Source organism: Bubalus kerabau, chromosome 8, assembly GCF_029407905.1.
Source record: "Bubalus kerabau isolate K-KA32 ecotype Philippines breed swamp buffalo chromosome 8, PCC_UOA_SB_1v2, whole genome shotgun sequence".
In the NCBI taxonomy this organism is placed as follows: domain Eukaryota; kingdom Metazoa; phylum Chordata; class Mammalia; order Artiodactyla; family Bovidae; genus Bubalus; species Bubalus kerabau.
In genome coordinates, this window is record NC_073631.1 from 97,445,517 (window position 1) to 97,458,188 (window position 12,672).

General features: G+C 52.3%; 1 protein-coding gene across 1 annotated transcript; it reads left to right on the forward strand.

Moving 5' to 3' along the window:
- Positions 1-5,276: 5,276 nt before the first annotated feature.
- CPA1 (carboxypeptidase A1) lies at positions 5,277-12,024 on the forward strand. Its single transcript, XM_055589527.1, has 10 exons — positions 5,277-5,431; positions 5,876-5,957; positions 6,423-6,656; positions 6,902-7,003; positions 7,741-7,842; positions 8,048-8,158; positions 8,745-8,835; positions 9,344-9,543; positions 10,057-10,141; positions 11,732-12,024. The coding sequence occupies exons 1-10, from the start codon at positions 5,367-5,369 to the stop codon at positions 11,917-11,919; spliced, it is 1,260 nt and encodes a 419-aa protein (XP_055445502.1). The 5' UTR covers positions 5,277-5,366; the 3' UTR covers positions 11,920-12,024.
- Positions 12,025-12,672: the final 648 nt, after the last annotated feature.

Genomic DNA, 12,672 nt, shown 5'->3' on the forward strand with positions numbered 1-12,672 from the left:
CTAACTAACTAGCTTCACCAAGTTCTGTGATTCTCCATCTGCACCTCACCTCCTTACCCATCAGCCCACCTCCCTCAATTCCCCCAAACAGAGTCAAAACGAGGGGTAACATCTCACGAAATTTTCCTTGGGAACACAGAAGGGAAATGCAATGTAGAAAATAAAACACCTAAATTGGATGCTGGAGATTGCTGCCACTGGAATTCAGAGGTGGTTTCCTCTGCCTGTTCCTATTTTGCTGGGGCAGCCCATCCTGCCCCCTAAGGATAGGAATGCACCCCCAAGTGCTCCCCAGCTCCTCTCTCAGGCTGGGTCATGAACATTTTTCCTTGTGCATATGGGGCACCCCTGCTCAATGTCTCTCTCTTCTGCATCTCTGTTCTGAGATTTGGGCTCTGATTTTGACTTTTTTTTTTTTTTCTGAATTTTCCTAAAGACCCACTGGAGTGCTTCTTTCTGCAGGTGACTCTTCTTCCAAAGAAAATTTCTGCCTCCATTCTGAGGATGAACACTGCTAACTATGTTAAAGTGAGAGCTCCATAACGTGAAAGCAAACAAATAGTCTCTACTGGGCACTCAGTTATGAAAGCAGAACTCAAGGAGGGCTGCTGATGGACCTTCTTCTCCTTGTCTTCCGTGCCTCCCACCAAGACCGCCCTCCCTAATACAACCTTAGCAGGACGTGGTCCCTCTCAACCTACACTGCCCTGGGAGCACTTACCCACTGAGAACTCCAGGGCCCCTCTGTCTCTATTCTGACCTTCCCACAAACCTGGCAGACCTCTCTCCACTCTGCCCAGGGTAAAAATATAAGTGTCCTAGAATCATAAAGGGTCACAGCTGTAAGGGACTGTGGAGATCATTTTGACCAACTCCCTCATTTCATAGATGAAGAAACTGAGGTCCAGGGATGTGCAGGCACCTGCCCTAAATCATATGCTGGTTTGTGGCAATCACTGTACAAGGCATTGCTGTCCCATTTTTCTCTCTTCTGAAGTTAGACCGTGTCTGTGTTAGGTGGGTTCTTTTTTAAAACCAAAATTTATTGGAGTATAGTTGATTTCAATGTTGTGTTAGTTTCAGGTACACAGAAAAGTGAATCAGTATATATATATATATATATATATATATATATATATATATATATCTCCACTCTTGTTAGACTCTTTTCCAATACAGACCATTGCAGAGTATTGGGTAAAGTTCCCTGTGCTATACAGTGGGTTTTTATTAGTTATCTATTTTTATAGCTGGATACATTTTTCAATCATGTGTGACAGAAAACCAACCTGAAAAAGCTTGTGGGAAAGAAGTAGAATTTGTTGGCTCATCCCTAAAGCTGGGGTGGGGGCAGGGTGGCTCCGTCCACCTGAGTCACATGACCTCACAGTTGGGAAGGGTGGACCTTAAGGGAAAATGAAGGTGCTGTTATCAGAAGGAGGAGGATACTGGGTGGGCAAATAAGAGATGTCCTTTACAGTCCACCACTTGGCTGCCCCATATTCCCATAGATGTCTCTTCCCATGCATACTGTATGTAGCACGTACAGCCTTAAACACACCTGCCAAAGGGGGACAGCTGATGTCTCATTCATTTACTGCACCTAGCCACTCTGACTGCACCCATTTGTCTTCTCTTCCAAGATCTCCCTTGTCACTGGCCCCCTTGGATCTCTAATGTGGACATGGAGGACTGTGTCTCCTTATGCTGCTTTAGCAACCCATTTTCTGGGTTTTGCTGTGGGGATGTCTAAGCATTGTCTTAGAGCTCCTATTGACCATGCTTGGGTGTTTTCTGGCAACAGGGCCGCCATGGATGTTTGTCCAGCTTGTGCACTGCAGAAAGGTATTCTGCGTAGGACAAGGAATGATGTCTGTCCAGAGCGGGAGGGGTGTCTTTCTCCATTTCCCGTAAAGGCTCTCCTGGGCTAAAATTTATTGGCTTCTGACAATACAGGTGCTTTAAAAATACCTGTATGCTTACCTTAGTCAGTGTATCAGTTAGAATGCTTTTTACAGGAACAACAGAAATCCCAATTAATAAAAACAAAATGTATATTCGTTCATATTATACAGTCCAAGGGTGGGGCAACAGACTGGACAATGTCCAGAGAAAGGTATCTCCTTCTCAAGAATGGGGAAATGTTTTCTAGAAGTTTCCTTGCTGGTTTCCCCTCATATCTCATTGATGAAACTGGGTCACATGCCTACCTCTAACCAATCGCTTGCAAAATAGAATGAGATTCTTTGAAGACTGTCTTAGACCAATCTTAGAATTTGGGCTTCCTTTGTGGCTCAGCTGGTAAAGAATCTGCCTGCAATGTGGGAGACCTGGGTTCGATTCCTGGGTTGAGATGATTCCCTGGAGAAGGCAAAGGCTGCCCACTCCAGTATTCTGGCCTGGAGAATTTGCAAAGAGTTAGACACGACTGAGTGACTTTCATTTCACTTTCAATCTTAGACTTTATTCCTAAGCTGGGAATGGGGTGATTTGCTGAGGGGTGGCACCCGCATACACTCTGGGTTTGCTCAGCCAGCTCAGCAGCAGGAAGGAGGGAGGGACACTGAATGCACTGAATGCCGGTCGATGTGGTGACAGGGCCGTCTGTTTGCACTCGGGCACTTGCCCAGTGGCTTGTCCTTAAGTCTAGATGCCAGCCTGTTTTCGTTCTCATGCGACCAGGTCTTGGTGCTCTGCCTGTTCCCCCAGCTTTCAGCCCAATGGCCCTCATCTTTGCCCTCACTCTGGACTGATGTGAAACATGCCCATGGGTAGAAAGGCAGAGCTGTGGCTCTCTGCCCCGGGTTCCAGTCCAGCAAATTGGTCTTTACCAAAAGGCAATGTTCAGCATTTGGAGGGACCCCAGAAATTAGGCTTAACCTCTACCTGAGACCCACATTCCTCTGCCACTGTGCTCTCAGCTTGCTGCTCAGTGCTGACCCTAATTTCGGCTTGTGGCACCCTCCCTTACGGCTCCCCCCTTTCCAACGGGCTTGTCTTTTCTGAAAGGAATTCACAAAAGACCAAGAATTAGCCAGTACCCCCTTCAACATGGGTAGTGTGCATGAAACATTAAAAACTATAGGGCAGCTTTTGACTTAAAAAGAGAAATATTGTTTTCATAATGCAAACTAAAGAAAGGCTCTACAAAACCTTTCCTGGGGCGGGGGGATGGGGGACCGATTAGAACATCTTGAGAGCCCTGTAGGACACTTAAGAGATGAGGGGGACTATGAGGGATGGGTGAGACATGGTTCCTGGTCTCAGGAAGTGTATAGTCTCACTGGGGAGACAGAAATAACACTTTAGGAATGATTAAGGAGAAATAAATGTGTGTTTGTGTTCAAGCACCAAACAGTGTGATAAACATCACTTCCCTGTCCTACCTGGCAAAATCCAGTCATTAAGACCCAGGTCAGATTTCACTTTCTTGGTAAAGTCTTTGCTGGACACTCTTGGCTGGGTCCACAGTTCTGAGTCCACAGCCTTCCTGGTGCCTTTCACACCACATTATGGAAAATGCGATGCTCAGGTCTCCTATAGCAAGGGGAGCGGCCCAAGGAGTGTCTTGCATGTTTCATCCTATCTTGATGACAACTTCTTGGAGAACCAACACGTTGGCTGGTTATTTCTGTCTTTCCCACTAGAACTCTGTCAGCATCCTAACAAGTCATTGGGGAGCCTAGTGGCCCGATGGTCCCATCACTGTGGTGTGACGAGGCCACGTGTCCCCTGGGCTGCTCTCAGCTGGTGACTGAGCACAGCACAGCTCTAGTACCAGCGTTCCTGTCGGAGACAGGATTCCCTGAGCTGCCGTGTTGGCTCCAAGGTTCCGCATCGGCCTGGCTGAAATGTCCTCAGAGCTGTGCTGCTGCCTGAATTCCTCCTGCCCAATCTGCCTTCTCCTGCTCCCCTCCCAGGTGTCAGTTCTGCAGCGAGTGAAGGCTCTTCTCCCCCTCCCCTTTATCTCTCATGGGTATGTCTCCCCATGAATGTCATGCATGTTTAATTCTGTCTCGGTGACCGACAGCGTCTTGGAAAACTTGAGAGAATACAAGCAAGTTAGTTACTTCCGTGTGCCCCATCAGACCAAGTTCCATGAGATCAGGGGCCCATCTATCTTGGGCATCATGTCAGGGTGGAGCGGAGGACCAGGCCCAGAAGGATGAATGAGCAAAGAGATGAGCATTCATTCAGAGACGGGACAGAGAGGTGGGAGAGAAGCCAGAGGAAGCTTCAGGAAGGAGGTAAGATTTCCCTGGGGTGTGGAGGGCAGACAAGGCTGCCAGAGTATAGAAAGGAACAGTCTTCATGGAGGCTTAACATCTGTTGAGGATGAATTCAGCGTTTTATCACCTTCCCGGAGCTACGTTTGGGAGAGTTGTCGGTAAACACAGTGGGTCCCTCTGCCTTGGCCTAGGAAATTTGGCCAGGTAGGGGGTGGGCTGGAGAGGCAGAAGGAACAGATGGAAACCAGAAAGGGCCGCCTTGGCTGTTTCATCAGTGCCCGAGCCTGAGGCCCTGACGCAGACCAGGGCCCCCAGATGCCGCGAGGGAACCGCTTGACCCCTGTGGATTAGGGTGGATTTGTGTTAGATGTCTCTTCAGTGAGGTCAACATCCTGTACACTGTGCAGTCCCCACAGGGGTCTGGCCCTGGTTCCCACCATCACACTTTCTGCTCAGAGGACATCCGATTACAGCTCCCACCGAGGGCAACCCTTGATTCCCAAAGCCCTAGAGCAGCAGGGAGGGAGGGGAACTTCTGCTCCTGTGCTGTGGCCTGATTCCCACAAGGCCGCCGAGACTGGTGGGAGTGGGGCTGGGAAGTTTCCTTCCCAGGGCTGTGCCCTTACAGGTCAGGTGACCCTAGACAAAACCAGGGTGGTTGAGGAGCCAGCAAGTCTGGCTCCCAGCTTGCTCTCTCGTGGGAACAAAAGAGCTGGCGTTCAGGAACGTGGGAGAAGGGGACACCCCACACAAGGCCCCAGCTGGTGCGGCCAGGCTACAGGGTCCCGGCTTCTTCTCCCTTGCCGGGTCAGTAATAGGACTGGAGGGTCTGTGGGCAAGCAGGCTTCCAGCTGGGAGGCATCAAGCCCTAGCTGACCCTCAGGCCCAGGCTGGGCCCTCATGGCCAGAGGTTGAGGCCTGGCTTATCTCTCCAGCTGCCCTGTTCCCTGACACTTTATCATGGAGGGTGGGCCGGTGTCAGAGCCCGGAACTCCCCTCCCCACTGCCCGTGGGAGAGGGCCCAGGTGTGAGCAGAAGGACTACGCTTGGGCTCAGCTGGGAGACCTCTGTCCTGGGAGAGTTTAAAAGGCCCCAGGACCTTCTCCGCATCAGCTGACCTTCCCAACTGACTGCAGCATGCAGGGGCTGCTGATTTTGAGTGTGCTGCTGGGGGCTGCCTTCGGCAAAGAGGACTTTGTGGGGTAGGAGCATGGAGAGGAGGGGGTGCTCAGAGGAGAGACGGGGGAGCACTCATCCGCCAGCCAGCACCTGGGGGAGATACATGGGAAGATGGCCAGAGGGTAGCAAATTAGCACATCCCAGAAGGCAGGCTGACGGGGGACCAGGACTGAGAAAGGGTCCAGTCTCTCAGGACAGCCTCGTGAGCCCTGGAGAATCTGAGCCCTGAAGAGGAATTTTCAAAAGAGGAGGCAGGAGGAGGCCTGGCGGTCTTTGGAGAGAGAAAGAGTCTATGCTGGGGCGGTGACAGCAGCAGTGTCTAGAAGGTTCCAGGGAGCCTAGGCCTCCCATTGCTGGGATCCCCTGTGCTTCCCCTACTTGGCCCAGCCCCCCTGCTCCCGCCTGGGGAGTGTGCATGGCCAGTAGGAGCTGCTCAGGCCCTCAGCCTCCCCTCCCGCTCTGCCCAGGCACCAGGTGCTCCGAATCACTGCCGCCGATGAGGCCGAGGTGCAGACGGTGAAGGAGCTGGAGGACCTGGAGCACCTGCAGGTCAGAGGACGTGGGAGCAGCCCTGAGGCCCCAGGGTACCTCTGAGGGCAGACGGGCTTGCCCCAGACCTCCACCCACCTGGGGCCACCTGGGACCTGGGCTCTTTCTCCCCAGCCACCCAGGAATGAGCCATGGGACTGATGATCCCTGTTAGGATGTGATTTAAACCTCCCAATTCTGGAATCTTGCTGCCTTTGTGCATCTGAGCAAAAGGGCCTCCCCCACCCTCCCCCATCCCAACTTCTGGTTCTTGTCTCTCCCTTGTTGCCTCCAAGCCCCTCCACTCTGCTTCCTAGGCCATTCACCTGACCAGACGACTTTGTGCCATGCCCAGGGGTTCCCTTCATCCTCTTCCCCTCATATTCATGCCCTATCCTCAGTTATATGGGAAATTCTGGCGCCAGCACCCCCTCCCATGGGTGCCCTTCCCCAGCCCGCAGTGACAGTGGCTTTTGTCTTCCCCAGTTGGACTTCTGGAGGGGCCCTGGCCAGCCAGGCTCCCCCATCGACGTCCGAGTGCCCTTCCCCAGCCTCCAGGCTGTTAAAGTCTTCCTGGAAGCCCATGGCATCAGATACAGGATCATGATCGAGGACGTGCAGTCCCTGCTAGACGAGGAGCAGGAGCAGATGTTCGCCTCCCAGAGCCGGGCCCGCAGCACCAACTCATTTAACTATGCCACCTACCACACCCTGGACGAGGTAAGGGACCCCGGGAGGGCACTGCTCCCCACAAGCACCAAGCTCTTGGTCAGACTGGCAGATCGTGTCAGGGCCAGCCTGGATGTGTGTGGCCTCTGCCCCATCTCCACGCTGCCTGGAAGCTCTGGGTTGCAGCTCCTCCACATTCAGGGCTCACAGCAGGCTCGCTCAGGGAGCTGCTTAAGCGAGGCATCCAGGCTCCTTTCGGAAGCCAGAAGGCAGCCTTCCCTCCTCTGCCCCTTCAGATCTATGACTTCATGGACCTGCTGGTGGCTGAGCACCCACAGCTTGTCAGCAAACTCCAGATTGGCAGCAGCTATGAAGGCCGTCCCATCTATGTGCTGAAGGTAATGGGTGCATGCCAGTGCATGTATGTGGGCACTTCCGCAAGAATGGATACCCACATCTGTGCATAAGCCCAGGGTGACAGAAAACACACTGTTATACGGACTCCGTGTGTAGCACAGGTGTACACATACCTGTACACACAATTTAAACTTTCAGGTGACTCCCCTGTTCCCAGTCAAGTGTCACATTGTGCAAAGTATCCCAGAGTTGGGTAGTCCAAATAAAATGTTTTGCTCGTGACCTTTGACAGAACCATGTGTGGGCCTGGGAACACGGTGGGGCCTGGAAGTCTGGCCAAGTCATGTGTGCCCCACGCTACCCACTCCAGTATTCTTGGGCTTCCTTGGTGGCTCAGACGGTAAAGAATCCCCCTGCAATGCGGGAGACCTGGGTTTGATCCCTGGGTCGGGAAGATCCTCTGGAAAAGGAAATGGTTATCCACTCCAGTATACTGGCCTGGAGAATTCCATGGACCAAGGAGCCTGGCAAGCTACAGTCCATAGGGTCGCAAAGAGTTGGACACAACTGAGCGACTTTCACTTTCACTTGAGCTGACGGCAGGAAGCTAGGCTCTGCAGGATCCCTGTCCAGACCCACCTCCGCCTCCCACCTGAGTAACGGCCCCTCAGACGGAGCTTCAACCTGGGGTACAGAGACCAGACAGCCTAGGGTGCACTCCCTTTCCAGGGGGTGAGATGGGGCCCCAGCTGAACTATTTCCTGTTCTTCTCATCCAGTTCAGCACTGGGGGAAGCAACCGTCCAGCCATCTGGATCGACTTAGGCATCCATTCCAGGGAGTGGATCACCCAGGCCACTGGGGTCTGGTTTGCAAAGAAGGTGAGCCTGGGGAGGTGAGGGTCCTCTCACCTGGTGGTGCATTGGTATCCACGGCCCACAGGACCCCTGGCCCCTGCCTCCCATCTGGAAGCAGTGACCACAGAGGGAGGCTGAGGGCAGGCATCCATTGGTCCAGCACAGCAGATGCATGGCCTGGCCTGCTCTGCCCCTCTGCTCCCTAACACCGCCCTCCCCCTGACCCCAGTTCACAGAAGACTATGGCCAGGACCCGACTTTCACCGCCATTCTTGACAGCATGGACATATTCTTGGAAATTGTCACCAACCCTGATGGTTTTGCCTTCACCCACAGCCAGGTATAGCCCTTCTCCTGTTCTTGGGGGAAGCGGGGCAAGCCTCTGTCCTCTGAGCCCCACAAGCTACTCTCCCCTAATTTCAGCCCCTAGAAGTTGAGGGAAGGACAAACAGACCTTTTCTCCTTGACTAGGGGTTCTTGACCTTGGCATTCTTGACAGTTTGGGCAGATAATTCTTGGTGTGTCAGGAGCTGTCCTGCATAAACAGCATTCTGACCTCCTCAAGCCCCCAGATGAGACAACTGAAAACATCTCCAGCTTGTGGGGGACAGAACTGTTCCCAGTGGAGACATACTCCCCAGAAATTATTTCCTGCTTCTATTTTATTTCTATGGGACAACTTGCGACCAATCAGCTATGTATGGGGTTGGGGGAATGCCACATGCCTTCTTCACTTTCCACCAGTAGAACCCTCTGCCAAGTGCCATCTATCATCTCCTCCATTTTCCTTCAGCCAAGAGCCTCCTTTGCAGATCTTCCTCCCTGAAAACCAGTTGTAAATGGTTTCTGATCCCCCATTGTGTCCACACCCAGGCTCTGTGTTGATTGTGGCCCCTATGGGGTGGCTAACCATTTTCCTCTCTCAGAATCGATTGTGGCGCAAGACTCGATCCGTCATGTCGAGCTCCCTCTGTGTTGGGGTGGACGCCAACCGGAACTGGGATGCCGGCTTTGGGAGTAAGGCCCAGTGTGGTTTGGGGAGCAGGGACGGGACCCCCAGAATGGTTTTTTTACCATCCTTTGTCCTGTTGCCCCACTCCGCTCCTGCCCCTGACGTGGGGGCACGTGGGGAATGCCGGCCCCTCCTCCAAGGTACTCAGTGAGAAAGGTGGCCTCTGAGACCTACTTGCCAGTAAAAGGAAAGTCCTCCAATGGATCTGAGGTCTGAAACCCATCCAGGGGTTTTCTAGTCTAACTTCAGCCCCTTCCGTCCGTGGGCACTGCGCTGCAGGGAGCAGTCTCACATGAGGACCTTCTTACCTCTCTGGGTGTGTTCATCAGCTCTGTCCAAGTTTGGCTGGGGAGGGAGGCCCAGGACCCCCAGGTTATAAAAGGCCTCTGTCCTTTCCTTATCCAGGGTGGGGGTGAGGCCTCGTACATCTCACCTCATGCAAAGACTGGAAGCCCCTGGAAACCAACTACTCAGGTATAAAGAATGCCAGCTCTCCTCTCTCCCCTCCCACAGAGGCAGGAGCCAGCAGCAGCCCCTGCTCGGAGACTTATCATGGCAAGTATGCCAATTCTGAAGTGGAGGTCAAGTCCATCGTGGACTTTGTGAAAGACCATGGGAACTTCAAGGCCTTCCTCTCCATCCACAGCTACTCCCAGCTCCTCCTCTATCCCTATGGCTACACAACACAATCAATCCCTGACAAGACTGAGCTGGTATGTACCTGAGGTCTGCTTGCCCTCGCATCCCAAAGGCAGCTTTGGGTGGGCCCATCAAACCTGCTTAAGGCACGAGGGCCTACACTGTGCCTAGCACCCCTTTCTCCCATGGACCCCTGATGGCTTGGGAAGACCAGCAAGGCTGATTAGACTCTCCGCCTGGGAAGCTGAGGCACAGAGTGCTTCAGTCATTCTTGTCACATGACAGAGCAAAGGGCAGGGCTGGACTTTGAGCTAGTACCACAAGTTCACACTTGGAGCTGCAGAATGACCAAAGGGCCGTGAAGTACCAGCCAGACAGCCCATAAGCTCAGAATCATAGGGCTTCTGAGTTCCTGAGACTGACCCTGCAAGGCCCAGTGGGCTCCATGCTGTCTGCTGGGGGTGGGCTTCTGCAGGGCGTGTGCTCCTGGGTCACCCTGCCAGCCCCCAGGATACCCTGGCCCTGTGGTTATGGGGGATCTGGGGTTGCTGGCCGTGACAAGTCATCTTGCTTGGCATTTTCTCCAGGATAAGGTGGCTAAGTCCGCTGTTGAGGCCCTGAAGTCTCTGTATGGGACCAGCTACAAGTATGGCAGCATCATCACAACAATTTGTAAGTGTGCACGGTCTCGTTGGGTGGTCCTGGGAGGAAGCCCAGTTGACTTTTCCTGCCTACGGGAGTGTCTCTCCCAGAGGAAGTAGCCAGGGGTGCCCCAATGTGGGGAGCATGGACAAGGAGAATGGCCCCGGCTGACTGTTGGCTTGGTGGGCAGCGGGCCCTTTCCTGACGTGAATTCTGCTTTCCTTGATACCTTCAGACGAACACTTCAGTTCCTCTGAGAACTCTTGTCCCCTTATCTTGGGGTTAAATCCAGCTTCATACATGGAGCAGGTAGAGAGTTCTGATGGCCTTGTAGATCCCCCAAGAAATTCAACTTAAAAAATACTTCTCCTCCAATGCCCATCTATTATAGAATATATTTTATCTTTGCTCAGCTTACTAATCCATGCAATGTATCAAATAGAATTAAGTCAACAAATGTTTATTGGATACCTATGATACACTAGGGCTTGTTTTGTGTGCTTGAGATACAGTTGGGAATAAAATAAGCAGACTTCTATTCTAGTCAGGGACAGACAATTTATTCTAGACAATAAACATGAATAAGGAAATGACATGGTGTGTTAAGTAATCAATGCTAAGGAGAAAAAGAACTCCCAGGACAGGGTGAGGGGACTCAAGTAATGGGGGTAGAAGTGGGACTGAAGCAGGAGCCTCAATGAGAGCAAAATTTGGGCAAGTGTTGAAGGAAATGAGGGATGGAGCCAAGAGGCTATTTGAGGAAGCGATTCTGGGCAGAGAAATCTTCTAGAACAAAGTCCCTACCACGTGCTCTGGGTTGGTGTGCTTTGGGAACAGCAGGAAGCGCAGAGACTCACTGGCTGCAGCAGAGACAGGTGGGGGGTGGAGGAGGTTCTGTAGGGCCTTGAGGGGATACAGCAATTTTGGGGTTCTCTTCAGGGAAGAGTCCTGAAGAAGCAGTGCACAGGGACACACGTCTGACTTCCTGCCCCAACTGCCCAGTTTTGGGGGGCAAGTGGGGTCACAATCTCACCTCTGGCTGGCCTTGTTTTGGGACTGTTTAGAGTTTGTTTGGAGACTGTTTCAACCCTGAATGAAAAGGTTTTTGCTTTGTTCAGAGTGTTGTGGGGTTCAATTCTGATCTGGAGCCACCTCCTCCTCCCCAGCCCAGTTCCTCAGGAGCTTTGTTTATCTACTGCAGAGCTGTCTGCCAAAGACAGCTGAGGGCTTCTGCTATGACTCTGGCCCTTTGCACTTTCCCCCTGCAGAGCAGGACCCTGGGGGACAATCCTGGTTACCCATGTGGGCAACTCTGGAATATGTGGGGGCTTGACCCAAGCCGCTATTAGATGGAGGCGGCTTTCAAAATCATGGGAGCTTCCTTGCACACCCTAGTGAGAGGAGAACCATTGCTGGTCTGCCTCTCTGGGCCTCTTGGACTGCAGTCTTTCAGGGGAGCTTCTTGGGAGGAAGCCAGGCTGCTTGGTCAAGAGCAGGAAGGTAGCAGAGGCTGACTCCAGTCGACACTGCATGAGGCTCTCGGCTTGGGACTGTTAGCTTGGCCCATGCAAATATTTTCAAGTGACTGACCTTGTTCTGCCGGTTCTGCTCCTGCCGCAGACCAAGCCAGTGGAGGCAGCATTGACTGGTCCTACAACCAAGGCATCAAGTACTCCTTCACCTTTGAACTCCGGGACACGGGGCGCTATGGCTTCCTGCTGCCAGCCTCCCAGATCATCCCCACGGCCCAGGAGACGTGGCTGGGGGTTCTGACCATCATGAAGCACACGTTGAATAACCTTTACTGACCCAGCCCTCCAGCACTCTTTTCCTCCTCCTCTTCAGCCCCACCCAGGCAACCAAATAAAGTCTGAGAGTACATGGAACAGAATGGACTCTCGTGTGGGGATGCATGTGGCATGTCTGTCTTTTCAAGCTGGGGCAGAAGTAATTTAGTTCCTGCAGATCTCAGTGGAAATGTGTGGGTGGTTGGACTAGATGACCCTTAAACTTCCCTGCATTCCAAGGTCCTGTGAAGTTGTATCCAAGTGGCATCTGTTTTAATGAGACCACCCTGAGCTCAGCTCATCAGTGGGGTGATTTGTTCATACCTTAGGAGCAAGCAGCAGCCACAGCTGCTAACCAAATGCCCAGCACCCCGCCGTGGTAAGGAATTCAGCTTGTACAATAGTCTAGCTAGTTGGATCCGTTCATCTACAAAAGCAATAACCCTGAGTATGAAATAGAATAATCCTGGTGGTCACTGCTTTCCCAGATGGATGTCACAGTCAGGCAAAGCTTTCTATCAGCAAAATATGGTCTCCCACTCCTGAACTAAATTGGAAGAAAACAATTGCATTAAATGGAATCATTTAAAGATAAAAAACAAACACCAATCCCAGGGCATTTTTATTAATTGAAGTTTATTGCAAAGACTGCCTTTAGAGACAGAAGTAGTTTACTTCTCACTGCCACACGCTTTCTAGCATCTCCTAGTACACTGTCTGCACCCCCTCTCCTCTCCCACCTACCGCCGCTCCTGATCATTTGCAGAATTTCTC

What these genes read in the sequence shown, in the direction of transcription:
- CPA1 (XM_055589527.1), top strand. Translation starts at nt 5,367, where the DNA reads ATGCAGGGGCTGCTGATTTTGAGTGTGCTGCTGGGGGCTGCCTTCGGC. An exon ending in TCCCTGACAAGACTGAGCTG is followed by an intron (nt 9,544 to 10,056) that starts GTATGTACCTGA and finishes CATTTTCTCCAG; the next exon opens with GATAAGGTGGCTAAGTCCGC. An exon ending in CAGCATCATCACAACAATTT is followed by an intron (nt 10,142 to 11,731) that starts GTAAGTGTGCAC and finishes CTCCTGCCGCAG; the next exon opens with ACCAAGCCAGTGGAGGCAGC.